The 26,483-nt window shown below is 36.4% G+C and overlaps 1 protein-coding gene across 1 annotated transcript; it reads left to right on the top strand.

Moving 5' to 3' along the window:
- Positions 1–395: 395 nt before the first annotated feature.
- Positions 396–24,916, top strand: LOC131577664 (vesicular inhibitory amino acid transporter-like). Its single transcript, XM_058835704.1, has 2 exons — positions 396–704; positions 23,765–24,916. Exons 1-2 carry the CDS (start codon positions 396–398, stop codon positions 24,914–24,916), a joined length of 1,461 nt encoding a protein of 486 aa, XP_058691687.1.
- Positions 24,917–26,483: the final 1,567 nt, after the last annotated feature.

Here is a 26,483-nt window from a genome sequence, read left to right as displayed (position 1 = left end):
AACATTTATTTTTCCTTTTGGCAGAACTATTTATTTGTATTAGAAACATGCATAATTTCCAGGAAAACATTCCTGCAGCCACCTGTAGATGCTTCATGAATGACTGATCTACGTAGATGCCATAGGTAAAAGGAAAAACAATTTGAATTGTAAATTGGAGCTTGCAGACTACTAAATCTTGCTGCATGCTACTCTGGGCAGTATGTTGAAGACCCTGGAGATATTTCTTTAGCTGCCATTTGAAACAGGCACAAATAAATGAACCAAAGACAACAAACTCCATTAATCACAGCTACACTATCAAGGCTAACCTAGCAAAAGGATTGACAACGTACAACTGCTGAAAAAATAAAGACATGTAATGAAAGATTTTAATTTTATACTTGGTATTGACGATGGCTCACCTGAAGCAGACTTTTTCATCTCTTTTCAAATGCTTTAGAGAAACACCATCTCTCTTTTTGGGACTGGTGAGGTGGGACAGCTGCCTAGACACTGATGAAGAGCACATGAATTTTGCTAAAAGCGATGAGCTGAACAGAGCTCACAGTGAGAACAGAGAGGAACCAGATGGACCCCTGAAATCTGAGCTTGGTATTTGTCACCAGGATCCAGAATACAAGTCCCCAGCTCCCTTGCCACATGCCCAGGTCAAACTGATCACCAGCTGGGAAGCAGGATGGAATGTAACAAATGCCATTCAGGTAACCTTTTATTTCCACACTTATTTCACTCATCATTTGAAAAACCTGGTCATCACTTAGCCTGCTCTATTTTACTTATCTGTACCATCATTTTGTGTATTCCAAAAGGTTTCTGTGAATTTATTACTCACATATTTGAATCTTTCTGCATAAGATTAGCACTCTGATAAAACAGAGTTCCAAAGGGAAAAACTATACATATGTTATCTGAAGTTTAAAAACTATTTAAATTGGGTAAAATTGAAAAGGTGGTGATTCCACCTGTTTGGCAGTGCTGCCATTATCTTTAATAAGCATGTTTGAATTCAGTGACAGAAATGTTTGATAGAAATGTGAGGTAAACATCTAATAAAAGGAGGATGGTAAGAGCCAGACTGACGTCAGACATAAATTTACTGACACGTAAGTTAAACTAGAAATAAATTGAAGCATGAAGCACAAGAAGTGTAATAATGCTTGGCAGTGTTAAAGAAAATAGGTTGAATAGACTGAAAACATTTGGTCCCAGCATTCTGTGTGGAATTTGAGTATCTTTCCAAATCCTTAAATATAGCATTAAATGTTTCAGAATCTTTTTCTCACTTTCCATGATTCATTTCCTTACATAATTCTATCACTACCACTAACTTACTGTCTGACATAGGAAGAAGAAAGCACCATCCACAGACACACCTAGTCCCCAGTAACTGTTGTTTAAACACTTTTTTATGCCGCTTCAATTATAGAAAAATAATCCTTCCAGTATCACACAAGTCTGACTATGCCAATGAACATTTGTTTACACATCCAGTTCATCCCTCAGCTCTGCAAAGGAGGAGAAAAAGGACATATTTCTAACCCTGGTGTATTTTCAAACATGAGCACCACCACATGAGAGCCAGTGCAATAACAGGGCACTGTAGCATATCATACTCTGAAAGTGTTCAGCTGCGAATAAAAGTGTGAAGTCCTAAAATAACCCAGCTGCATTCTAGTAACACATTTTATCTTCAATCTCCCACAGCAGAATCTAGTCAGGACAGGAGTCTGGGACGAGAGCCCATTGTCTCTGTGAGTTTTGCATTTGATTTCAGCAAAGCCAAGATTTCATTCTGGAAGTCAGTTTTGTCAATATTTTCTGTATGACCTTTTGGCAAATCACATTCTCTAACACATTTTTTTCTTTTCAGAAAAAACAAAAAACAATAATGCCTCTGTAAATACATCAAAATGTAAAAAAAAAAAAAAATCCTAAATATTGTTCAGTACAAGTTACTGTTAATTATTAATAATATATCTTTCAATTGAAACACATTTTTAACAATCAAATATGAAGTTTACCCTTTAAAATCAGGACAAATTCAAGTTAAATTTTCCAAAGAGATCAGTAACTATTGTCCTAGTTGAAACTCTCAGCATGCTATGCTACTATGCTCTCATTTGGTAAAATATTTTAGAAATTAGTATTAAAAAGTAGTTGGCTACAGCTGTATGGAGGTTTCCTCCTAAGGCAGGCTGAAGATTGCAAAGCCTGGAAACTGCAGTTTCATTTATAGTATAACCGAAGTGCCCTAATGACACATTATTATACTGTGTGCATGTGCAACCCCATCTAGGAATCTATGTGCACATATTTGTACTATTCCTATTTCCCAATACCTGGGATTAGGAGCAAGTAATTTGGTCCAGAAACAAAGTAGAAAAAGGGAAGGGGAAAGGCAGGAGAGGAGAGAGGGGAGAATATTGAATGGGCATCTGTCAGTAGAAAATAACAGTTTGAAGAAATTTCTATTAATAGCTTTGAAAATAAAGTCAGAGTTGTGAACAGAATGATTAAAACAATCCAAACGTTGTTGACTGGTGAAAACAATCTTTGATAAAATGACAGTTGTTTTGCCCTACCCAGAGGAAAGGGCAGAAGTGTTTTGCATGGCAATTAGAGGTAAACATTTCAGCAGAATTTTGAAGCGCTCTGACCAGTTATTTCAGTGAATACAATCAGTCTAAAAATGACAATATTTTGCAACCCAGATTTATTATGGGAACAATTAAATCTCTGGTCTCTAAAATTAAATACAAGGGTTTTCTCACAGTGTTTTAAATATAAGTCTCTTCAAACAAAGAAGAGGTTTTTATTTTGTTCTTAACTTGAACTGAAAAAATAAGTACTTTTGGTGCTGATGCTGTATGTGTAAATGATTGCTTCAGACATTTAAGTTTCCAGGGAAACATGTTTCGTATTCCAGCACTGCACAGGCAAATCAAAACCTGTGTTCAGTTAATCTGGGTGAGGACAGAGACCATAAAGCTGAGTTAATTCAAATGGGAAAATGTACAGCATCGTCTGGCAGTGTGATGCAAGCTGCATTTGTTTGTAGTAGTAAAAGGCCAAAATCATTTGTAATGACTTGTACATCCAGTGGTGCTGGATAGATAAGCAAAGCAATAGTCGCAAAGAAGAAGGTAGTTTAATTCTAATGTTACAGTACTTCACAGCAGAACTAAAGGAAAATAGAGACTATCTCTTTGCCAGTCACATATAGTGGGATTTTCGCAAACACTATGGAGAAAGCCAAACTAAAAGAAAAAAACTTTCATTATATTGGGTTGAGAAGTGAAATAATGGAAAGAAGTGAAAAAAAATTAATTTCACCTATAATTTGTACCTATGTAATTTATAATTGTAATTTATACTATTGTGAGTTGATCTCCACTTAGGTCTCAGGAGGGCCTAACACTGAAAAAAGTCAACCACTTTACCAGAAAGCTTCAAGTGACTTTCAGTACTATGATGCCTGAACAATCTTTAAAATACAGGCTAATATAATCACACAGCTTTTCTCTGAAGGTTTGGTAAAACATGATGTATTGAACCTGGCTGGAAAGCAGCCCAGCAGAAAAGGACTGGGGGTGTTGATCAAGAGCAGCTGGACATGAGTGAGCTCTGCTCAGGTGGCCAAGAAGGCCAATGGACTTCTGGGCTGTATAAGCAATGCTGAGGCCAGCAGGACCAGGCCAGTGATTGTCCCTCTGTACTGTACAGATTTGTAAAATCCGTACACAGATTTTAAATGTAAAATCTGTACAGATGTAAAATTTGTACACAAATTCTCTTGTTCCATGATCAGAGAAACACAATAGGGTGCTTGACTACTGTGAATGCTTCTAGGAATAACAATACTTCAATTAGCATTATTAATCATTATTTTTCAATGTGTCAATAATAAATTACCAATTATCGCAGTAGTAATCATAGCTATTCTCATTGTAGTTCTATTCTGTATATTATACATTAGTTTAGAAAACACTCAAGACTTCAATATCATAATTTTAAAACCTGAATATCCACATATCTTTCACTCTATGCCTTAATAACCATACTTCTGTATGTTCTGGGTTCAAATTTAGTTCATTTTAACTTAGATAACTCCTAAATACTTAACTGGAAAACACACTGATGCTGAGGAACAGAATTAACAGATATGCCTCTAAAGATATAAAAGCAAACATCTGAGGGGTATCTAAACATCCCTCACATTAAACTTTACTGACACAAAATTTAAGCATTTCCTAAATATAAATATGTACATGCTTGTGTGCTTAGAAAGCAGGCCATTAGATGTATAACAATATAAATCCTCTCATCCTGAGCCTTAAATAATTCAGTCATGTTTGGATAAATAGCCACTTGGATTTAACTGCAGCACTTGATCATAAGTATTTATTTTCCAGACGTGAGAACAAGGGCCAATCTTTTCTTGAGCACAAAGCAGTAACTTCCTTGAATTATACATTATATATTGAAGGTGAAGACATATGCATTTAAGCTGAAGTCAAACTCTGAACTAAATTGTAGACATCTGAGAGAAACTAACTTCTGCATTTCATATCAAGATGAGGTACTGAGAATTGAAGGAAGATGCCCAAAGCTGATATCTAAACTAGCACCAGAAAGTAATTCAAGTTTCCAAATGAAACATCAAAAAATGACAGCACAAAGTAAAATTCCAAGATACTAGGGCAACTGTGGTGCACATAAAAATTCCAAATAGTGAGAATGATTTTTGCTGAAATGTACCAGCAGTACTGGAAAATTTGTTTTTCCAAGGCTTGCAACCACAAACCCCTATAGCCAGACCTGAAGACCCCAAAATAGCCTGGTGAGAGCCATCTAAATTCAGATCTGTTTTTTCTATGACATAATGTCATCATTATGCAATGCAATTGATAAAAGATATATTTTAGGGGAGAAGACTCTGTAACTAATGTTTGTGCCCTGGTTTTCCCTTCTGGTTTTCTCTTGAGGGGAAAAAAAGATTCCAGATATACATCACTACTTTTTATAAGATTTTATTTCAGCTCAGACCCTGTGGTAGGCTTCTTTTGTGCACATACTCATATAGTACAGAGAAGGCTGCATTCAGGATATATATCTTCTCTATTCCCAACCCTATTTCTTATCACAAAAGCTCTTTATCAAAAATGTGTTATCCTGCAACAAAGAAATAACATCTAATTCAGAGAAATCTCTTTATTTGACATGTAAGCACAGTGCATCAGGCTGGTTTTTGAGTTAACTAACTGCCATTCCCATAAATCTCGTTAGACAATGCACTTCATCAGTCTGCTTTTTCCTTGGTCAGCTGCAAACACTAAAAAATATTATGAAGACAAACCTCCTAAGCATAGAGAGGTGGCTCATTGACAACTGTTCCAGGAATAAATATTTGGATAATTCTCATGGGATAGAAGTTGCTGTTTTGTAGGTTTTGACTTTTGTGTCATTTGTCACATTATTTGGGCAATGATCGGGTGTGAGGGAGGGAGTGTTGAGTGGATTTACATCAGCATAGACAACTGTAGCTACTATGAAAACATTAGGAGTGTCAGATCAGTTTTCCTAAGCCCCTCCATATCAGATTTTCCATCAAGTAGAAACTGTGATATAACATAACTAGTCCACAAAATTATTCCTTGGACATGCAGGTAGTCCCAACATATGGACTACTTGTTCAGAAAGCACCATACTATTCATGCTCTTGAGGCACAGAAACAAGTACATGGGTTACACAAGCAACAGAACAAAGTGGTGCAATTCTTTAAGCCTTCTAGGTGTTTAAATGACATATTAAAATATCTTTAGAAGTTAAAGCAGTCCTTAGATCATGCTTATCCTTACCACTGTTCAAAATTGCATTTCTTAATAGATGAGTCACAAGAGAGTTACAGGAGGTGTCTCTCTCTGTGTCTCCTTCATAAATGATTCTAATAGTCTCAGTATTTTGGCTATGACAGATGTATTTTATTATATAATTTATTATATTGATCTACTTTAAGCTAATTAGCATATGTGACTTTTATCTCATATAAGATGAGAGGGAAACATTCTGAAGTATAATACTTTAAAAAAAACCATGGAATTTAATATGCAATATCAGCCTTAAATCTGAATATCTTGATTCCACTGAGTATTTGACAGATATATTTTAAAATGTTTGTTCATAACCAATACCTTATTTTATATCTTTAACAGGTTTTTACCTGTTTTACAGACATACCTGTCTAATGTTTCATTATTTTGATAACAGTAGCCAGAAGCACTGCTAGGCTTAAAGAAATGAATAATGAATCATTCTATTCAGAATCTCAAATTATAACCTTACATTTCAAGAAAGTATTTATTTGACACTTGATTTTTAGCAATTTCAATTATCTATAATTTCCAACAACTTTAGCAGAAACTCTTCTTGCTTTGTACTTTTGAAATCTGTATATTTCAGCATCTACATTTCAAAGCTACCACATTATCTTCAGTTTACTCCTAACAGCATTTAAGTCACTTCAAGACGTGGTATACTTACCTGGGGTTGATGTTCAGTTTGTGGCAGTCTGACAAAGAAAGTGCCGGAGAATTTGCAAGTGGCTATTTCTTGTAAGTGAGGACTTCTTGTTGACTGTTCAGTTGTCATCTAAACTTGAAAATTGTTTTAACTGGAAAATCTATTACTATTAATCTTCTAGAACAGCTATTTTATAGATGTGAGTCCTCCTACATGAAGCAGCTGTTAATAGAAATTGTGTGCATGTAAAAGGACAAAAGAGCTAGCAAGTAAGCATAGAGTAGTGTGGTAAATAACCTGGAAGAGACCAGCTCAAGTCTTCTCCTTATAGTGGTACTTTCCAACAAGTAATAACATGAACTTTTACATCAATTGGAATTTGCAAGTTGTTTTAGCAGGCTGCCAAATTCAGCTTGCCAACAGATGTCCAGAGTGAGGACATAGAGTCATAGAATAACAGAGATCCTAAGATGAAAGGGAGCCATAAGGACTCATCCTTGGGTCAACACCTTACTCCAGTACCTGCAAAGCACAGTGCAAGGTCCTGCCTCCAACACTGACAGAATTCCTTGGCTAGATGCACTGGAGGAGTCTGTCAGTATTTGAACTGGTTTATATCTCACTCAGCTTAAGTACTTCTCCATCCAAGAGCTTTAAATCCTGCCATTATTCAAAGGCCAACTACTATAAGTGGTGTTGCTAGAGCTTAATAGACAGTCTGTCAAGTGACAGAGTAGGATTTACACATATTTGCGAAAAGGGTGTGTTCATTTCCATTTCATCCATAAGACATATGAAATAAATGGTACATATAAGTATCTCAGAAACCTGAACATTGTGCCTCCTGCTCCCGGGAGTTTTGTTTTCATTTCATCATTAGGGAACCTTCAGAGCACCCTGGAGATGACATGCTCTGGTGGTGTTAATGCCTAAAAAATGCTTTGCATTGGTGCTCAGATAACTTTGAAAGCACACACACACACACACACACACACTCACACACACACACTCTACACCATTCTTTTTACTTTTCACTGGAACAATTTTTTATAAGGAAAAGTCTTATATGAATTAGTACCAATGGTCACAACCAGCTTCCCCTTCTCTGTGTTGTTGTCCCTAACGGGGCACACAGCTAATGCTAGCAGCCTCTCCTGCATGCCTGCCTCGAGCAGTCCTCCCTCAGGTCATTGCTTGCACCAGACTCAGGCTCTTGGGGGTCTACAGACACAGCTGATAGACACCACATCCTTCCCCACCTGTGGGAATGTGGGACTGAAGCAGTGTGTTTTCCTGGGCCAGTTCAAGTTCACATCTTATTTAGATCCTGCTGCTGCATACATAAAATACTTGGCTGTCTTTCCAGCACTCAAGCCGCTGAACAGAGCTCCTTGTCTTCTGTCCAGTGTCTGCCTACATCAGAATTCCTTCACTGCCTGTGTAAGTCCTTGTCCTTGCTATCATGGAGGCCTATCATCTAGCATCACCTTTCAGACCTCTTTTTACATCCTCACACTCAGATTACATCCATATCCTGCTTATTTTTACTGTAAAACCACACTAGCACATAGTCTGGTTTCCCAATCCACAAGACTAAAACTGATCTGAGCACCTACAGCTGCCCATCTGAGTCACTGTAACACACTTTTCCTTAACCTTTCCAAGCTCACTCCATGCATACCCTCCTGGAAAGCTGATGCAGTTCCATTACTCATGAAACCACTAGCTCTTGCAAGACAGTCTTCAACCATCAAATCAAATCTAAGCTAATCATCTTTTCTATAATAACCTACCATTTTTCTTCCTGCATCTATTGACTTTGGTCTCTCTTCTTCCAGTTACAATTACCATTTTCAATTTGGTAAACACTTAAGCAAGTGTTCCTCTGAACTTATATGAAGCAATTCCTCTGATACTCGTAGAAATGCTTTTGATGAAAGTTGCACAGTTGTAAGCTACAGTGAAACCACCATTTACTCTCTTGACTCGCAGTATCTGGTATTGACTCAAGGTTTCCTCAACTTCCCTCTCTGTATTTGTGTCCTGGTTTAGGGCAAATTTGGGAGGAATCTTTCAAAAGGGTCCCTCTAGAAAGCAGATTGAAGTGGCCCCTCCCCCAACTGGTTAGGGAAAATATTTCCTTGGAGAAAAGTGGAAAAAACCGGTTTATTTAAAAAGCAAAGTATTCACAAGCATAAAAAATGAATAATATTAAACAATAAATTGCTCTGAAGAGATGGCAAGTTCAGAAAGTCCTTGTCATGGGGTGTAGCTCAGCTCACCCAATCTCTTATCAGTCCCTCTGGCACTGGAATGCTTCTCAGCTTCTCAGGCCCTGGTGGGCTACAGGTGTGAGCTCCCAGTGCTCTGGGTTTTCAGTCCAGAGCAGGGCTGATCAGTTCCAATAAAAAGAAAAGCCACGGTCTGGGGAACTTCTCTGCCTCAACTAGCTAAAACCTAACAAACAGCAAAAGAGAGCTCTGTCCTGCTGTCCGTGCTGCAGACAGCATAGTCCAGAAGAAGGAATGCAGAGGAGCAAGTGCAGCTTCTGCAAAAAAACTCTGCTCTTCTTCTCCTCCCATTCACTCTCAGAACCAATCTTAAAGGTGCAGAACTTAATATCCAGCATAAACAGAACAGATGACTGGGGAAACAAGCATCATAAAGTCACCCTAGGACAATTTGTTTCTTGTTATCTTACCCCTGTATTTTAAATACTTTGGAGAAGAGACCATCTTTTTGTGCTTTTTTTGCACATTGCTTTATGCAATGGGATTACATTCAAGGACTTCCAGGTGCTCCAGTAATGAAAACTATTTTTAAAGTGAGTCTCAAAATGTTTCCTATTTTACAGAAACCCTTTACAAAATAATGATTGTTTAAATGTAACCTGTGATAAATCAGCTTGACATTTGATTCAGTTTCCTCTCTTTTCTCTATAAGGAATTGATTCTCCTAGCTATTGAGACTTATTGTAGGGGCCGAGCATAAGATAAATCAGCACAAGAATGTGATAAGAGTACCTTTAGAAAACTCAGCCATAAAAACTGGCATTCCATCTTAAAAATCCAGATGGGCAAGAAAGAAAATTACAGAAATGTGATATCAAAGATAAATGGATAGTGACATCATGAAAATTATACTTTTTGAAACAATAAAGGTTACCAAAAAACAAAGGATTGAGTAACTGTCAGCTGCTTGAAAGCAAGGATCCCTTTATTCCATGGGAGAATCTAATGTGCCACAACTTGTTGCACAACAAGGATCTCTAGCTCCCTCAGGTGAAGGGAATAGCTGATGTAATTTGCCACTATATTAAAATCAAATTAATCTACCATACTTTTTGGTGTCATCAATCCCTGCGAGCATTTTTAACAAGCTGAATTGAAACAGATGGTGTAATTTCTCCTTTTTCTTTTTTAAATTCATGGCAGGTCACATGTTATTTAAATACACTGTTATTAGGCAACTCTGAATTTCTGTATCTGTTATATTTGGCTAGTTCATTGTTGTGATGTTACATTTGACAGTTAACTTTCAAAGCAAAGCCTAAATTACCTCTTATAATTATTCACCATCTTTCTGTGGCTGAGATATTTTGTATACTTGTTCCCCTGTATAGCATATGCCATTGACCATCTATCACTACTGGAAAACATTCTTCTTAAAAATGTTCTTTCTGCCCCTATTTTTAAACTTATGAGGTATGCAACCTCAGCAAATTTGCTTTAATAAAACATACTGAGTCATATAACTCCTGCCGGTATAACATTCCTCCCAAGACAGTAAGAACAGAGTGACAGGCAGCAGAAAGTAAAATATTTTGTCATATGGTATTCCTTTCCTGTTTTTTCTAAACTTCCTTCTCTTCCATTAGCAAATTTGCAGAAGGGAACTAATTTTTTTATGAAGCAAAAGAGTGAGCCCTAGGGTTCATCAAGGAATAAAAATTTACTAGCTCAGCACTTGCAAGTGCATATAAGAATTTAATGCTGAAAGTAAAGGACATATGAATTATTATAATGTGCTGGTAGAATCAGAAGTAGTGATGTTTCTCTAACAGACTTTCCACATGGTAAAGCAACTTCCACACAATCCATAGATGGTTAATCTATAGTTTACTTCAGTGTATATAATTCCTGACAGCAGCAGATTCACTGAAATGGTACAAGCTCTGTCTGAATGAGCAAAAGGAGCTATTTGAGAAAATAAAAAGCCCTAAACACAGATTATACAGAGTATTGAATATGATATATTGTAACCTAGTTTTAGCACAGTAAGCTGTATAAAACATTTTACCCCCAAAGCTTAATAAAATAAATTGTCTTCTATTTGTGTGTCTTCTCCTTCTTCTCCCCACATACACCATGTTTCTTGGAAGGCAATGTTTCACTGTATTCTTGGCCAGTGGCACTAGTTTTGCCATATGTACAATGCTGAGTTACTAAATAGCTAACAAAAAGATGAAATTTAATATTTACTTCTCAAAAATGTAAACATATGAGTCAAAGTGAGGAAACATTCACTTCAGCTCATACACACAGACTGTTATCCATTTCAGTTTCTCTCAGTCCATTTCTTGAATTGACACAAATAAGCACCAGTAGATCATATTTTGTAGTCTCTAAAACAAACTTTTTTTTTTGTTGTTTTATGTTATTAGTAACAATGACCATTTCAGGCCTTTTTTTTTCACTCTGCATGGATATTTCTACTCATGATGGTTTCTGTGGCTGTTTTCCCCTCCAGAATCATGTTTGATTCAGGCTAGTTCCTCCCTGATAAGCAGAGAACTTTTTTCTTTTCAGTTTTAAAACCATTCTAATTTAATTGTTTCAGACTAAATATTTCAGAATATTTCAGAAATTGTGAGCAGTTCTACTGAAGCTTGAAAAAAATGTGGATTGAGAATAAGAATTATATGAAATATAGACTCAACATATCTTATATTTATAAGGAATTCTTTCTTTTGTTTAGAAGAAGTTATCTATTTTTTTTCTGTTATAATGTGTGTTATTGCTCTCATTTTACTGTCACTCGAGAAGCTGGCACTGAAGTTTATTCTATCTCACTACATTTTGAACCCGTTTTCTTGTCTCATTGTCTGCATGATTTCTGCAACTCCAAATGACATCTCCTCAGCCACCTTCCCTTGAGGGACTTGAAAATCTCGTTCTAAGATTTAATTGGAATCTGGAGTTTAAAATGAGTTCTCCACTCCTGCCCTTGTTGCCTTTACTTGCCTGCTGATTTCTTTCACTTTGGCTGGAAAACCAAAGTGAGCTCAGGCAGAGCTCTTCCTTTTATATTTTTTTGTTGTTGTCATCTCAGGCTAAAAATAAAATACCTGTACAAAATTGTAGGCTTCCCTCTGCTCCTTGGATGGGATTTCAGAGATTCTTTACTGTCTCCTGAATTGTGAGGAGCTGCCATTCCACCCCTTTCCTAATCACAAAGCTGCATAATGCATACTTTTCCTCTAGTTTTCTCCTTATTCCTGCCATATGTTTAGAGTTAGGTGTTTTTCATACCCAGTAATTTTTCCTCACTTGCCCTTGCCCATCATATTCTCCTACTCCTTGTTTTTACCTCATGTGGTTTACAGGCTTATGTTCTTTCTAATGTTCTGCACTTTACATAATGGCACTTTTTTGTCCTCTTCTTGCCTCTCCTGGTGCAGTCTTGTTACCAAATTATCCAGCTTCTTCTTGCTCTTCCTTTGATCTTCCAGGACATGCCACCATCTCATGGCCTTTGTAAAGGAATTCACCTGACTACAGATGACAGAGTCACATGGGTATCTCTAATGGAGATTCCCAAACCTAAAACAAGTGCCCTACACTGTGGGAACAAGGAGTCACCTTGTGATCCTTATCTGTATCCATTCTTTCTGGAGTTACCAGATCCTTTTCAACTCAGATATTCTGTGATACTGTGATTAGGTTAAATTTGCAATGTTTAGGAAGGTAAAGTTAGGAATTCTGCTCCTAGTAAGAGTGCATCAAAGCAAGGCAGATTTGTCATGTCCCTTCTGCTACTGTGTGCACTCATTCATTGAACGTCTGTTTTAGACAGAAGTTAATAAATTAATAGACAATTAATAGATGCTAAGAAGTGGTAATTTCCTTGGGTACCAAAGACAATAAAGTAAACCCTTTAGTAACTTCAATTACTGTCACTGAGTTTTCACCTAAAATTCATTAATTCCACCTTGTGAATAAATTTTGGTTTTGCTAAAAATGTAATGTAAGAAATTAATATTACTTAGGAGAAAGGCATAGTAACTAAATGTAGCCTTGAACTCAGTTTCTCAAATATGAAATCATTACAGATCTCAACACCAAAGTATGAACAAAGGCGTGATCCTTTGCTGAGAAGTTTTCTCTGTGCTATCAGAATGACTCAAGTTAAGGAAAAAAAAACAAAACTCTTTTTTTATATATAAACTTTTACAGCAAATGCTTAGCTAGCTGTGTTTTAATAATGAAAGGAGTGTTTTTATTTCATTCCATACAGATAACTTTTGTATCTAAAAGTTGAGAATAAACCTGAGGTCCTCATCAGGGGTCGAAAATGATCAAGGTTCCCAGTTTGTTCCCTCAGCTTTTGTCTTTCCAGTGCAACTACAGACTAAGAAAATTAAAAAAAAAACCAAAACAAAAAAAGGAAGATAGAACAAAATGAAACAGACAACACAGAAAAGGAATATTAGTTATTTTGTAACTTCATTCATTTTCTTCATGGGTCAGTAGAGGTCAAGGACCTCTGTCAAAGTCTGTACAACAGAATGCAAAATACCTCTGCAAGTAGTGATACTTCAAGTATTTTACATCTAGAAACCTTAAAAAGATGTTTTCAATGTGTATTTTATATGCCATATACCTGTTTTCACAATCTATTACCATATTATTTTTTTTTTAAAAATATTACCTAACATTGCTTTTTTGATGATTATTCACAGCATGACATAAAACCCACTCGTATTTCTTTCTGACTTTTATTTTTATTCTTTTTTATTAATTATGCATGTTTGGGAATGTTTGTCTAATCTACTTGAAATTAGAGGAACTATTCTACTTTGTTATACATTAGGAATTATGTCATTGTAGGACAGAGACACGTCCATTATGTGGATTCATTTGCAAACCCAACTTTATCTGTATCTGTGCATGATCAATTATCAGGCAGTAAAATCAGTTGCTGCTTCTCTTACCCTAAAGGTAGAAGCCTTTGGGGTGCCACTGAAGTTTAAGTGAGGTTAAAAGAGGAAAAGCAGCAGAAATTTGTTGTCTGTACCCAGCCTAATGGTAAACCAGCCTTTTTTTTCTCACATATTCCAGAGGAATAGAGTATGATACTCTGTATCGCTTTAGTGATTCCCGGAGACCAAACATAATCGTATACCACTATTCCTGTCTTTCATCCAGACTATTAACTATATTCTCCCCTGGCTGTGCTGTAAGACAAATTTGCCCTTTATATACTGAATTCTAGAAGTCATTATAGCTTGAGTAAGAATCCACCTAAATTTGGTGGTTATGTCTGTGCTGAGGAAAGAACAGGATAATATGAGCCAGGAGAGGATTCAGTCACTTTTTATTCGCAACAAATCCTATGCCAGTGTTCAGAAAATAAAACTCAACTTCTAGTAGGTGTAATCTGGCTTTCCTTTCAACTCTCAGAGGTGAATAAGTTTTTTTTCCAATGCAAAGTTCTTTGTAGAATGGAGTTGTTTTCTTCCATTTCCTCTTCAACATTGCTTGTTAAAAGTGATGGGAACTGTGGCTTGTCCCATCCAGGCAGAATTCAAGAAAACTCCTAATGAGCCAAATACTTTCTCACAGCCTGAGTTTGAACTTTCCATGCACTTTAATTCTTCCTTTTGTTATGTCAGTGAACACTCAAATAAAGTTATTTGACTCCCCACTGCTTTGCTTTGCTCATAGTCTCCCAAAGCCCCCCTCTGCTTCCCCTCGAGCTCTTTTGGCCACATGTTCACGGAACTCACTTGTTGTTTGGATCGCTTGCCTGCCTTCAGGTGAAATCCTGGTCTATAATGAGAGAAATAAGTAAGCATGTTGGTCACCACAACTGACTTTCAGAATAATGTTTATTTTAGTTTTAGCTGCCTTACTTTTTTCATCTCTTTTTTCCTCTTTGATACATAACACATACATCCTCTTTGATACACAACATAATAAGAACCCTCTTTTATTTTATTAAATCCTTCTCCTTTGGGAACAAGCAAAATAATGTTTTCTTAAAAGGCAGTTTGCTTGGGAGATTTTCTTTTTGTGATTCAGTCCATTCTTGCAGAGGGCTCTGGATTTATGCAAATTAACATTTTCCATCAAACCATGAGGAATTAAGCATCAAGCATACTTCAAGTTTGGAACAAATATTTAAACCAATAGCAAAGCCTATGGGAGAAACTGTCACATATAATAGCAGCAATTTTTCCCACCTTATTTTGCCAGTCATTTTCTTTCCTCTGTTCACTTTTCTTATCTTTTGGAGATTCTTTAAGACTAATACGTCTACTAAAAAAAGAAAAAAATCAGTGGCTTCTGTCAGTCAAATGGACGCATGCATTTTGCTGTGCAGACCATGCAGATTCTTTACCTGCTTACCTTATCACAGTATCTTCTGAGCAGTCTAAATCTGCCTTATCATCTACTTATGGTACCTGAAGGATTGACAGGTAAGCACTTCCAAAGTTTCTGTCAGTATATAAGGCAATTGAAGGCATTAATCATAGAATAAACACCTTAGTCAGAGTCCTCTCTGCAGCTGAAACAGGCTGGCACTGGCAGTGAGAAAGAAGAAAAATTAGGAAAAACAAGATTTCTGAGGTCTAATTCAACCATCCCCAAAGTTAAAGGAAGATTTTTCACTGACATTAGAGAAGATGGGTCTGCTGCTAAGGTCAGACAGGCCATAGACAATATTTGAAATTTTCCACAGAACAGCTCATAGTATTTTTGAATTCTAACTCACCTGAGCTGTGAACAAACTGTGTAACGAGAGGGAAAGTAGATGAATTCTTTTCCTGACATCTGTAGAGCAGTGCCAGGACTTTGGGTAGACAGTCAGGGAAATGGAAATTCTTACTGCTGAGAAGTAATAGGATATAACTGATATTGCAAATACATGGTGGTATAATCTGTGCAGCCAGAATTTAAAAATAATTATATAAAGCATATTTACCTAAAAAGAGCAGGCAAAAGAAACATCTCTCTGTGTTAGAGAGATGATTATCTGTATTAGAGCTATTGTCTGGAAAGAAAAATTGTACTGTTTGTGGTGACTTCAGTTTTAAAAACCTATAGTAGAAATTGTATGCAGTGTGTAGTAAAATGTCATTGAAGTTTCTAAGAATTATAGATGATAATTATCTAACACAAAAGGTATTGAACCTAGAATAAGATGATTCTCTTTTGGGCCTCATTAAATTGGATAAAGAGGAACAAATTGGAGGATCTAATTACATTAATTATGGGAAAACAGAGGACAGTAATATATCTAGTTGGTATTTCAAAAGTGAATGCTTCAAACCTGGAGAAAATTATGAGAGATAATTGATTAGGAAGAATAAATACAGACAGCCCATTGGGAAAGAAACTTTAAAGTTTAACATGAATTTGTGAGATGTCCAGAAGCCACACCTCATAATTAAGAAATAATAAACCAATGTGTTAATACCCCTCCTACTTCAGGAGTGAAGTGGATGTATTAATTTATTTTTTTAAAATATATGCATAGCAAAAATGGGAAATTAAAGGTGAGAGTAATAATTATATACTACGAACAGTAACATAGAGAGGAAACAATGCATCTCCCAGTAATCAGAACAATAAGAAAACAATTTTTAGAAACTGGGAAAAAAAGAGGCTAAGTTGAGTATAAAAATTTGAAGCAGAGATACTAATCATGGCAAAAATGAAATATAAATGGAAGTGTGTGTCCATCTATTTGACTATGTATGCTTGTCTGAAAGTAACAGCAGAACCAAGTTAAAAGGGAAGGTATGTGTTAACTGCTAGGGAGCAGCATAGAAGTGATTTCATTTAAAAGGAGAGGTAGAAAAACCCACCTATAGATAAGGGAACCAAGTAGAACATAATATATATAAAACGTGCAGATAAGATAAACAGCACTTCTGTTAAAAGTCAGGAATTTTGCCTACTATTTAAGAGGGATGAGACAAAATAATGAGGCAAAATATCTAAAAATGCATCTGTTCCAGAAGAGTATAAAAGGTAAATCAAAAATGGTAAAGTTTGGTATCACTGTCTAAAATGAACACCAGAGACATAGTGAGCACTGGACTGATGGCATCCCTTGTCCCCCTTGGTGCACAAAATGATCCTGGCCATGTCACTGAGACACAGACAGCAGAACAAGTGGATGTATGAATGGGAAAAATTAACCTAGAGATTTTCTAATGTAAGATCACCTTCATCTTCTCTGAGATCTCCCACTGAACTTTCCAACACTGATTTCCTACATTAGTAGATGGAGGTTCTAAGAACCTTCTTAATTCTGAATAATAGATGTTTCATCAACAGCTGTTCATGTGTAGTTCCTGGAGAGACACAGTCATAGCACAGGAGAAGAGTGTGGTATTTTGTAATTTTTCAGGATAGGCATTATGCTATTTTGCATAAGACATTAAAAAGTAAAGTATCAGAATTTCTATGTTGTGTGTGTACACTTCATCCTCAGCATGGACATCTCTGAAAGGAAATTCATCTCAGTTCTGCTAATTACCTATCTTAAGATAGGTGTGAATTTTAAATTGATGTGCCTAATTTTTTCAAGCTCAGATTTGGACAATTAACTATAAGATAACCACATTTTAAATGGATTTTAAAATGTATCTCAATAGAATTTTGAAGGCAAAATTCCCAGCAAGTTTTCACTTGGGAGACATAACAAAAGATACATCTGACCAGGTAATATTCTTATTCAATTGCTACTACACGTGGAATTTTCAGGAGATTGTGGATATCATCCCAATATTTAAAAAACTATAGAAATCCTGACTAGTGAAACTTGGCAACAATGCTGAGAAAAAGATTGTAATTGTTACTATAGGTTTTAATTGAGAGAGAATAAAAAGCTAGAAATACAATTAGCGTCAATCATTATGTTTCTGTAGAAAGAGTTCTTACAGTCCTTATTAAACACACTTCAAATAATTCTTTTATGACATTGTAATTAAGGCAATGAAAGATAAATAATATATTTACACTTTAAAAAGGAATTTTGACACATTAATACACAACATGCTGATTTAAAAATTAGTGCAACCACAGAGTACATCTTAAATGGATTAACAATTGCCTAAGTGACAGGTTCTGAAAAAGCAATTGTCAATGTGTATGTATTGTCAAAGGAATGAGTTTCTAGTAGTGTTTAGGTTACCTGGGGGAATAATCAGCATCTGGTCCAGTATTATTCAATGTAGTCAACAGTGGTTTGGAAGAAGATAGAAAATCGCCGATGATCACAGTGATGGCTGAGAAAGAAGAGGACCATGGAGGCTAATAAGCAAAGTAACTTTCTTATCGTGGCATGAAATTAAAGGATTTGTTATGTTTTTTAATTTATTACTAATAAAATTCCATCTCTGTATAAATTCCACCATCAAGCAACCAAGCCAGCAACCAAGGCTTGCATCTGTTTGGGATTTTTTTTTATTTCACATAGCAGCAAAGTTAAACAACATAATTAAATATTCTGTGGAATTGTACTGAGCAGTAGGGAGCTGGAATTTATCTTCCTGCTCTTCCAAAAAGATTCAGGTAGGTATAGTTTCTATCTCTAACCTATGTTCCTTCAAGGAATCAAATGCATAATTGGGGAAAATAGTCAGACTCAGATGAACCATTCCAATGAAGTAACTACAGATGGTGAGAAAGGCAATCTGAGCTAATTTGGCAGTCTAGCATATCTGCACATATTCTCCATATAGGAGAATTGTCCTAACAGAATCATTTTCAGTTAAATTCTTCTTCATTTCTTGGTTTATTTTTCCATATGATTAAGTCTTAAGGTAAAAGAATTTTCTCTTTTTTTTTTTCTAGCATTGCTTTTCGCTACATTTAATTTAATTGTCTTTTGGCATGCCTCAACTCTGACCATAATCTGATCTTCTTTACTTTTGAATTACCTTTCAATTTGCTTTGTTTTTTCAAAATGTCATATTTCATGTTAAAACAACCTATGAAACAGAATATTTTCCTTAGGTCTAAAAGCTTTAAAACTGAATATTAAGGAATTTTTATATTTTTCTCTGGGTGCCTGTCCATGTTCACTTTTCAATTTTTTTAAACACATTTTATTCCTTGGGGAGGCACTTGCCCTGAGGTAAAGGAGTAAGATACAACATAACATAATGTCATACTTCTCTAAAAATAGTAGAAAGCCCATTTTTTTCATTCAGCACTGGTCCAGATGTCAGCTATTTTTAAATGAGCAACCAGCCTTGCTGGTGTGGAAAACACACACCTGTAGTTCAAACATTCTAGTCAAACCTTCAGCAAAGTGTTTTCATGTGCAGTTGTAACTTGGAATTCCTGTTCTCCTTGGTTTTTTTGCAAAACCAATTGTAAGTGAATTAGTGATTTCTAGTGACACCTGTCATGCCTGGATGCTTCTGCTTGGGGGTATTCTGACAAAACAAAGAGTGTCTAGCTGATTCTGACCTTTTCTTTCATGCCCTTTCTTCTCTTCTCCTTGCTATTTCTTCAAAGGCTGGTCACCAGCTGAGCCCTCAGTCCTTTCTCCTGCATTGGCCCAGCTGCCTACAGCTAAGTCTGCTCTGGGTGTTTGGCAAGGACCTCCACCCAGACACACTGATTGACAAAGAGCACTGCCCTCCTCAGCCTAGGGTGAAAATACCCAAGTCTTGCAAACTTGTCTTGGGACACAAGGGAAGGTGCAGCCTGCTGGACAATTTTGGGCTCCCTTCCCAGCCAGGGTGGGTGGAGGGATGGTAAATAACACAACCACTCAAGATGCTCCACGGCAAAGGATTGTTTCAAAAACTCCTCTGTCCCCAGATGTGTGAGTGCTTTTCCCCTGTGATATTCTATTCCATAAACAGATCACCTTAAATGAGCATATTAAGAGCTAACACATTTGACTTTGCTCTGGAGCAGCTGGAAATAAAACCACTCAGACCAGAACACTTCCCAGACAGAAAGCTGAAACTAAGAGTTATGAGGCAATTTAGGGAACAGTTCCTTTTGCTGCTCATTTTTAACTGATGCCTCACAGCTAAGGCCGTCTGTGCCATAATTTGGACATGAGACCACAGGATCAGAAGATTCAATAAATGCAAGTGCTGGGACCAGGCTGGACAAAATGTGCAATGACAAATGGTGCAAGAATTACCTGAATCACTTTTCCACTAGCAAGGAATCAGCGAAATATTGCCATGCTCTATCTGCATTCTCTGTGCACTCATTTCTCATGAAAGGGGCACAAAAGGCACCTTCATCAAGAGCCAGGAAAGGATTTCTTTATGGAGAAGGAATTTTCAACATAAAAGTCACTTTTAGCAATGCTCTAAAGTTGCTGAGCAGCTGCAAGCCAGAGAATACAGACTGATGCCTGTACCTGTTATATTACATTGACAGTCAAATAATTTATTAAAAATATCTCTTTTTTTAGCTAAACTATTTAAACTTGATAATGTTCAGGAAATTGTCCTAACAACTTGGAAAAGTAAGATCAGGAGAGCAGATGCAAAGTTAGTTTTCAAGTCTGGAAAACTCACATTTGCTCTTTGAGTTCTTGTGATTATCAATAACATTTTTGGTTATTTTGTGGGATTTTGTTATTACTATTTTTATTTTAAATAGAAAAAGGTTCTTGAAAAGGCAGAAAAAGTACTGTCCTTTCACTACAGACATAGTTACTGAATTGGTATGTTCAGTGTTCTCTCATTTCTCTTTACTAACCATGCTCTATATCCAAAAGCAGAAAAACAGTTATGTCCACAATATTTGTTTTCATTTTTAATTGACAGCTGAAGTTTACAAGCTCTGGGAAAAAAAAAAAAGTCAAAGACATCAGCTGAAAGAAAAACTTAGAGTTTCTGTGGAAATGTTCAATTTAGAAATTCTAAACTCTAAACTCTAGGATAACCTAAACAACCACTGATACATAATTTTAAGGAAAAAAAATATAGATAAAAATGGATTTGTTTAATAAGGTCTGAACTCACAAAATGAAAAAAAAAACAAACAAAAAAAACCCAACCTAAACCCCCCACCTCTATCATTCTGTGGTCTGTGTTAGGTACTGAATTTAATTATTTAGTATAAACAACAGCAAGGATATGTTAGAGGTCAGAATTATGTTATGCTCTGATTAAACTAACAATTAAGCAAGGAAAAGCAGGCACCTGTGGGGAGGACTGTAAACAGCTGTGATAACGTCTCTCAAAGTCTTCTGCTTTGGTTTAGGCTGGGGCTGGTTGTCCTCAACAGAGTGAATTCAGCAGGGGAGAAGCCATTGTGTGGGTAATGCCTGTGCCAGCACTTACCTGCAGCTTAATTATACAGTGACCCTTTGGGTCAACAGATACTGTTTGAACTCCCAGTTTCAGATTAGACAGCAAAATAATAACACTGTGAGTATGGAACAAAAGAGATAAGCTTGGTAGAAACTGTGAGGAACTTGAGAAAACATCATTGTTCTTATGTTAATATGGAAGATGACTGTGGCTTCATCTTCCTGATTTTTTTATAGACTTGGTTTATTTGTGATGCTTTTAAACTCAATCTGTTATGTAAATGTTCTCCAAGGATTGTTTTCATAGGGAAGAAACCAAATTCAGTTCTTTAGGCAGCTATCTAACTTTCCAGTCAGTGAAAGCTGTGATTAAAAATGGCATCATATCAAAAGCTACTGTTACATATGTGCTACCTGCAGCCTGGATGCAGTCAGATATCTAATCTTTTAAAGAAAATAGACCACTTGATGGCAAAAGTGGTAGAATTTTGAACAGTTATGTGAAGTTCATGTACAAAAGAAATGCTAATTACACTGCAAGGTAATTGGGTGATGAGACCTGTATTAGAATGGAGACATTGAGTGGAGAGATTTGGGTGACTAAGTACCACAAGCTGTGTAGTTGAACATGCCAGCTCCTAAATGAAACGGCATCTGTGACTTGTAAAAAAACCAATGCTGTAAATGAAGTAATGGAAAACAACCAAAAAATATATCTGGTAAATGACTTTATTATTATTTCAGTAGTAATAACTGAGGTACTTCTGTTTCTACACATAAAGGCATAGACTTTTCTAACTGAAATATATTAGTGCATGTATTTAATTCTTCCAGCTCTAATTCAACTGAAAACTGAATGTACCTGCTTCTAGAGTGAAGCCTGGTGAATTAGGCAATGTTGCTCTTTCATACAATAGGTACTCTGTTTGTCTCATTGGCTTAGAGAAAAAACACTGCTCTAATTTAAGGACTTCTTTCTTTCATGATTGATGCTCACCCCACAATCTACCCAAAAAACCCATCATTTTTGTGGCTAGAAGAGAAGAATGCTTTTTATATGTTGATGATTATTTAATGTTTAAAAAAATGCCTGTCTTCAGAGCCTTCCTTATGGATCAAGCTTGGGAGTACTTGAATCACTTAGAAGTGGGATGCTAGGTATAAGCCCTACAAAGCTGAGACAGGTACCTGCCTTCTTGATAAGCTCCATCAGAGATGGGCTCCTAGACTGTCTTCACAGAAACTGTCTGATAGACACAAAACCTGAAGGAGTTGATGGAAAACACCAAAGACAGAGGCACACCTGAAACTCTGGTTTCCCACATGGCCTGGTGATCATTATTGCAGATGGTAAAGTCTAAGATCAAGATTTATACCATTAAGCTGACCTCTTCTGCTTTGGCTCCTGAAGGGAAACAGCACTACCCCCTCAGGAAGTGAGAGAAGAGTGGGTCACCCTTTTTGTGGGGAGTAGTTTCTGTTGGGGGTTCATAGGTTTTGCAGAGCAGATATAGTTGCTCAGGTTTGGTCAGAAATAGAATCTAGGGGTGTGGTCCAAATCAACTCCTTCTGTCAGGCCAGAATAAAAAACATGAACAAACATACATTTCATCATGTCATGGGTGAAGTAAGTAATGTTGAAGTAAAAATTTCTGCAGAACTACTTGTATTTCTTCATAACTGTGTTTTGTTTCCTCCTCACCTTACTTCAGTTGCCATGAATAAAAATGCCTGACCAGTTTGACTCGTGCACAATTCTTAATTTCAGGTTTGTAACATGAAAAGATAAATGATACAAAAACATCTTTCTAAATTGGATATTTTTATTAATAACTGCTCTTCAAGGGTTTTGTTGGTTTTGTGCTGATGGAAATGAAACCACATAGAAGTGTAATCTGTCCCTTAAGGGACTGATTAGATTACTGAGAAGAAAGAAGGAAAAAGACAAAGAAGTGTTCATAATGTTCTGTGAAAGTAAAATTTCTTCTTTATTTTACCAGATAAAACAAGTAAAACTATGTTCCTTTCAAAAACTGCTTAGTGAAAAAGAATTTTGCATGCATTTTTAAACACCTAAATAAGTTTGCACAGTCTAGAATCTCAGTAGTTAGAAAAATCACTTTATCAGTGAACTTAGCGAGAGCAAAGGCTGCATGAGGCAGACAGGAGATGAGGATGAAGCACAAGCATAGTCTGATCCACTCTCACATCATTTTCTCTCCAAAGGTCTGTTAAAAATTTTTAGACTGAAGAGAATTGTCAGTACTGAATCTGTCTACACTGCTATTTTTAATTGGAGTTAAACTTGTACAGATGATGCTAGAGATGCTTAATTTTACTGATACTGAACCTGTTTCATTAATATGCATGTTGACTGAATAACTAACAACGAACCTTCTAAAATGTGCTTCTAATCACATCAGCATTAAATATTAACTAGAAAGCTGACTCTATCATTCAGTCACATTCTCATTTTCCCAGCTTATCATTACATGTGTGTTGATAGAAGTAGTTACTTTTGCTGGTAATTTCATTTATCATAAATAAACACATTTCTCATGGTTGTTACTTATGTAGCAGAATGGAGCAGTACTTACACCATGCAGGTGGGTGAAAGCAGTGTTCAGTGGAGGAAGGGTTTGGGGGTGCAATTTCTCGTAAACATTTTGCCCGGGGGGTTTTGTGCTATCTTTTCTCTCTCTTTTTCCTCTTCAGGGAATATTCGTCCTAGGATTGCCGTATGCTCTCCTCCACAGTGGATACAGTGGTCTACTTCTTATTGTCTTGGCTGCAGCATTATGCTGTTACACAGGCAAAATTCTAATTGCTTGCTTGTATGAAGAAAATGAAGATGGGCAACTGATAAGAGTGAGAGACACGTACGAAGATATTGCAAATGCCTGCTGCAAAAAGCTGTCTCCCCGTCTAGGTGGCATAGTTGTCAATGTGACCCAAGTGGTGGAACTGATAATGACATGTATTTTGTATCTGGTTGTTAGCGGGAACTTGCTGTCACACAGTTTTCCATATGTACCCATGACAGAGAAAACTTGGTCTGTAATTGCATTTGTTACTCTGTTGCCTTGTATATTTATCAGAACTCTTAAAATTGTTTCCAAACTCAGCCAGCTTTGTTCTTTGGTTCATTTTGTTATCATCTTTGTAGTAATAACTTACTGTGTCACACAAATGCATCAATGGTCCTGGGCAAAATTTGGACTCTCGCTTGAGTTTGAGAATTTCTTGGTTTCTGTAGGGGTGATCATTTTCAGTTACACTTCACAAATATTTCTTCCCACACTTGAAGGTAATATGAAAAACCCTGGGGAATTTAGGTGTATGCTAAACTGGACTCACTTTTTTGCCTGTATCTTGAAAACAACCTTTGCACTTACTGCTTTCTTGACCTGGGGTGAAAAGACAAAGGAAGTTATTACTGATAACCTGCCATCATTTCTTGAAACCCTAGTGAATTTATGTCTCTTAACCAAGGCTCTTCTTTCTTACCCTTTGCCCTTTTTTGCGGCCACAGAAATTGTATATTCTTGTATTTCTAAAGACAACCATACCAATTACAGATCTCCACTGCTTGTTCTGACTGTAAGAGGCTCATTTCTCTTGTTAACTCTGTTGATGGCCATGTTCACACCACATTTTGCCCTGCTGATGGGTTTGTCAGGCAGTGTAACAGGTGCTGCTATGACTTTTCTTCTTCCTTCTCTCTTCCATTTAAAACTTAAATGGAAAAAACTGTCCTTCTTAGAGAAATGTGCAGATATCTCTGTTTTTATTTTGGGCTTCCTTTGTAGCCTTGCAGGCATAGTTTGCTCGATAAAAGGGCTGCTTGAAGTATTTGGAGGTGTGTAAAGGATTTCCTGAAAGACAAATAAGGAGCAAATCTTATAAATGCATTTAACCTGCTAGTCTGTATATATGAGATTTTGTCACTAGGTAGAATTAAGCGTATGCTTAAGTGTTTGCAGATTCAAGTCTTTAACTGGAAAATTATGTATCTCTAAGCAAACCAGAAAATAACATTCATAGCTAAAAAATACAAAATTCGGCCTCTTTAAAACATCGAAAAGAAAACTGTTGGAGATAGTTTAACAGGAAAATAATTGTAAGTAATCCTACATGGTTTTAGTCATACGTGGCATGCACATCCTGAAATTACTGCTGCAAGTGATTTCACCAATTTAACCAGAATTCTTCATAGGGTTAGATACTGTTCAGTCTCAAAGTTATCAAACTTACCTTACAGGATGTGAGTGAGAGAGATCACAGAACCACAGAATTCTATTATTAGATCTATTATTGAAAATGGATAAAATATTATTTCACCTCATTGGCAGACTGCAATTCAACAAGTGAACAGAACAAATCAGTGAATTTTGGTTTTTATGTAAGACAAATTCTGCTACTTGTTTTTTAAATGGATAGGCAAAAAGAGAGCTCAGCTTAGAATAGCTTTGAAAGCCTGCTTTTATCATGACTTCAAATAGGAATACAGTCAGAGTAAAAGGGGCATTCTAACAGTTCAAAGTCATGGAAAAGAGAATTTTTTCTGAAATAAGCTATAGCCAGTGACTGCAGCTTTTCTGCAAGTCTAACTCCTAAGATTCATGTCTCTGCAATGCAGCTGCTCTATTGGTTGGGTTACTAGAAGTCTCTCTGGTAGCATGGAAATGTTAACATGCAGTTCACTTTCCCTGCAAGAAATTTCTTTGATCTGTGTATTTTATCTGTTTCTATTAAAAGCTCAATGGAGTAAATCAAGTTCAATAAACAGACACGCAATTAACTTCCTGTACAATTTGGTAGATCTTTAGCTTTAAAAGATATTGGCTTAATAAAAAGATCAGCATTGCAATATATTTCATGTTAGTGATAAAACATTATGACAAGAAGGAATCTAATCAGAGTGCTCTAATGAATACATATTATCTTATTGTACTAAATCTCTGCTATAGTACATAATTAAAGTAATTATTTCAAAGAAGGAAGTGTGCATTTTTGTTATGAACAATTTCACACAACCTCGTACTGCGTCATACGGAAAGTCTTTGAACGTCAGTGTAAGACTGGGTGACAAAGAGCCCAGCAGTATCTGCTTAACTGAGCTATTTTTGCTATGCAGTTTCTCAGCATTAACGGTTCTGTCCTGCATGAGCAACAGTTGCCTCTCAAGGCTGATTTGCTGAATGAGAAAACACATGTGGCTAAAGAGAGGACTTCTGGAAAGCCTTGTGTGCCACCCTGTTCCTTCCTTGTCTGTTAGTGTACACCTGTCATATGCAATAGTGTTTAAAAGTTTATTTAAAAAGATTAATTGCATTACTACAACATTTTCAAAAAAAATGGAAATAACTAGTATCTCAGAACTTTATTACTTCCTGCAATGGGTCAAATTCTGCACTCAAATCCACAACAGTTT

This window comes from Poecile atricapillus, chromosome 3 (assembly GCF_030490865.1).
Source record: "Poecile atricapillus isolate bPoeAtr1 chromosome 3, bPoeAtr1.hap1, whole genome shotgun sequence".
In the NCBI taxonomy this organism is placed as follows: domain Eukaryota; kingdom Metazoa; phylum Chordata; class Aves; order Passeriformes; family Paridae; genus Poecile; species Poecile atricapillus.
This window is presented reverse-complemented; position numbering and strand designations above follow the sequence as displayed.

Excerpts from the sequence above, each read along its gene's own strand:
- LOC131577664 (XM_058835704.1), top strand. The coding sequence starts at position 396 with ATGGCTCACCTGAAGCAGACTTTTTCATCTCTTTTCAAATGCTTTAGA. Across the intron at positions 705-23,764 it reads ATGTAACAAATGCCATTCAG|GGAATATTCGTCCTAGGATT; the intron begins GTAACCTTTTAT and ends TTTCCTCTTCAG.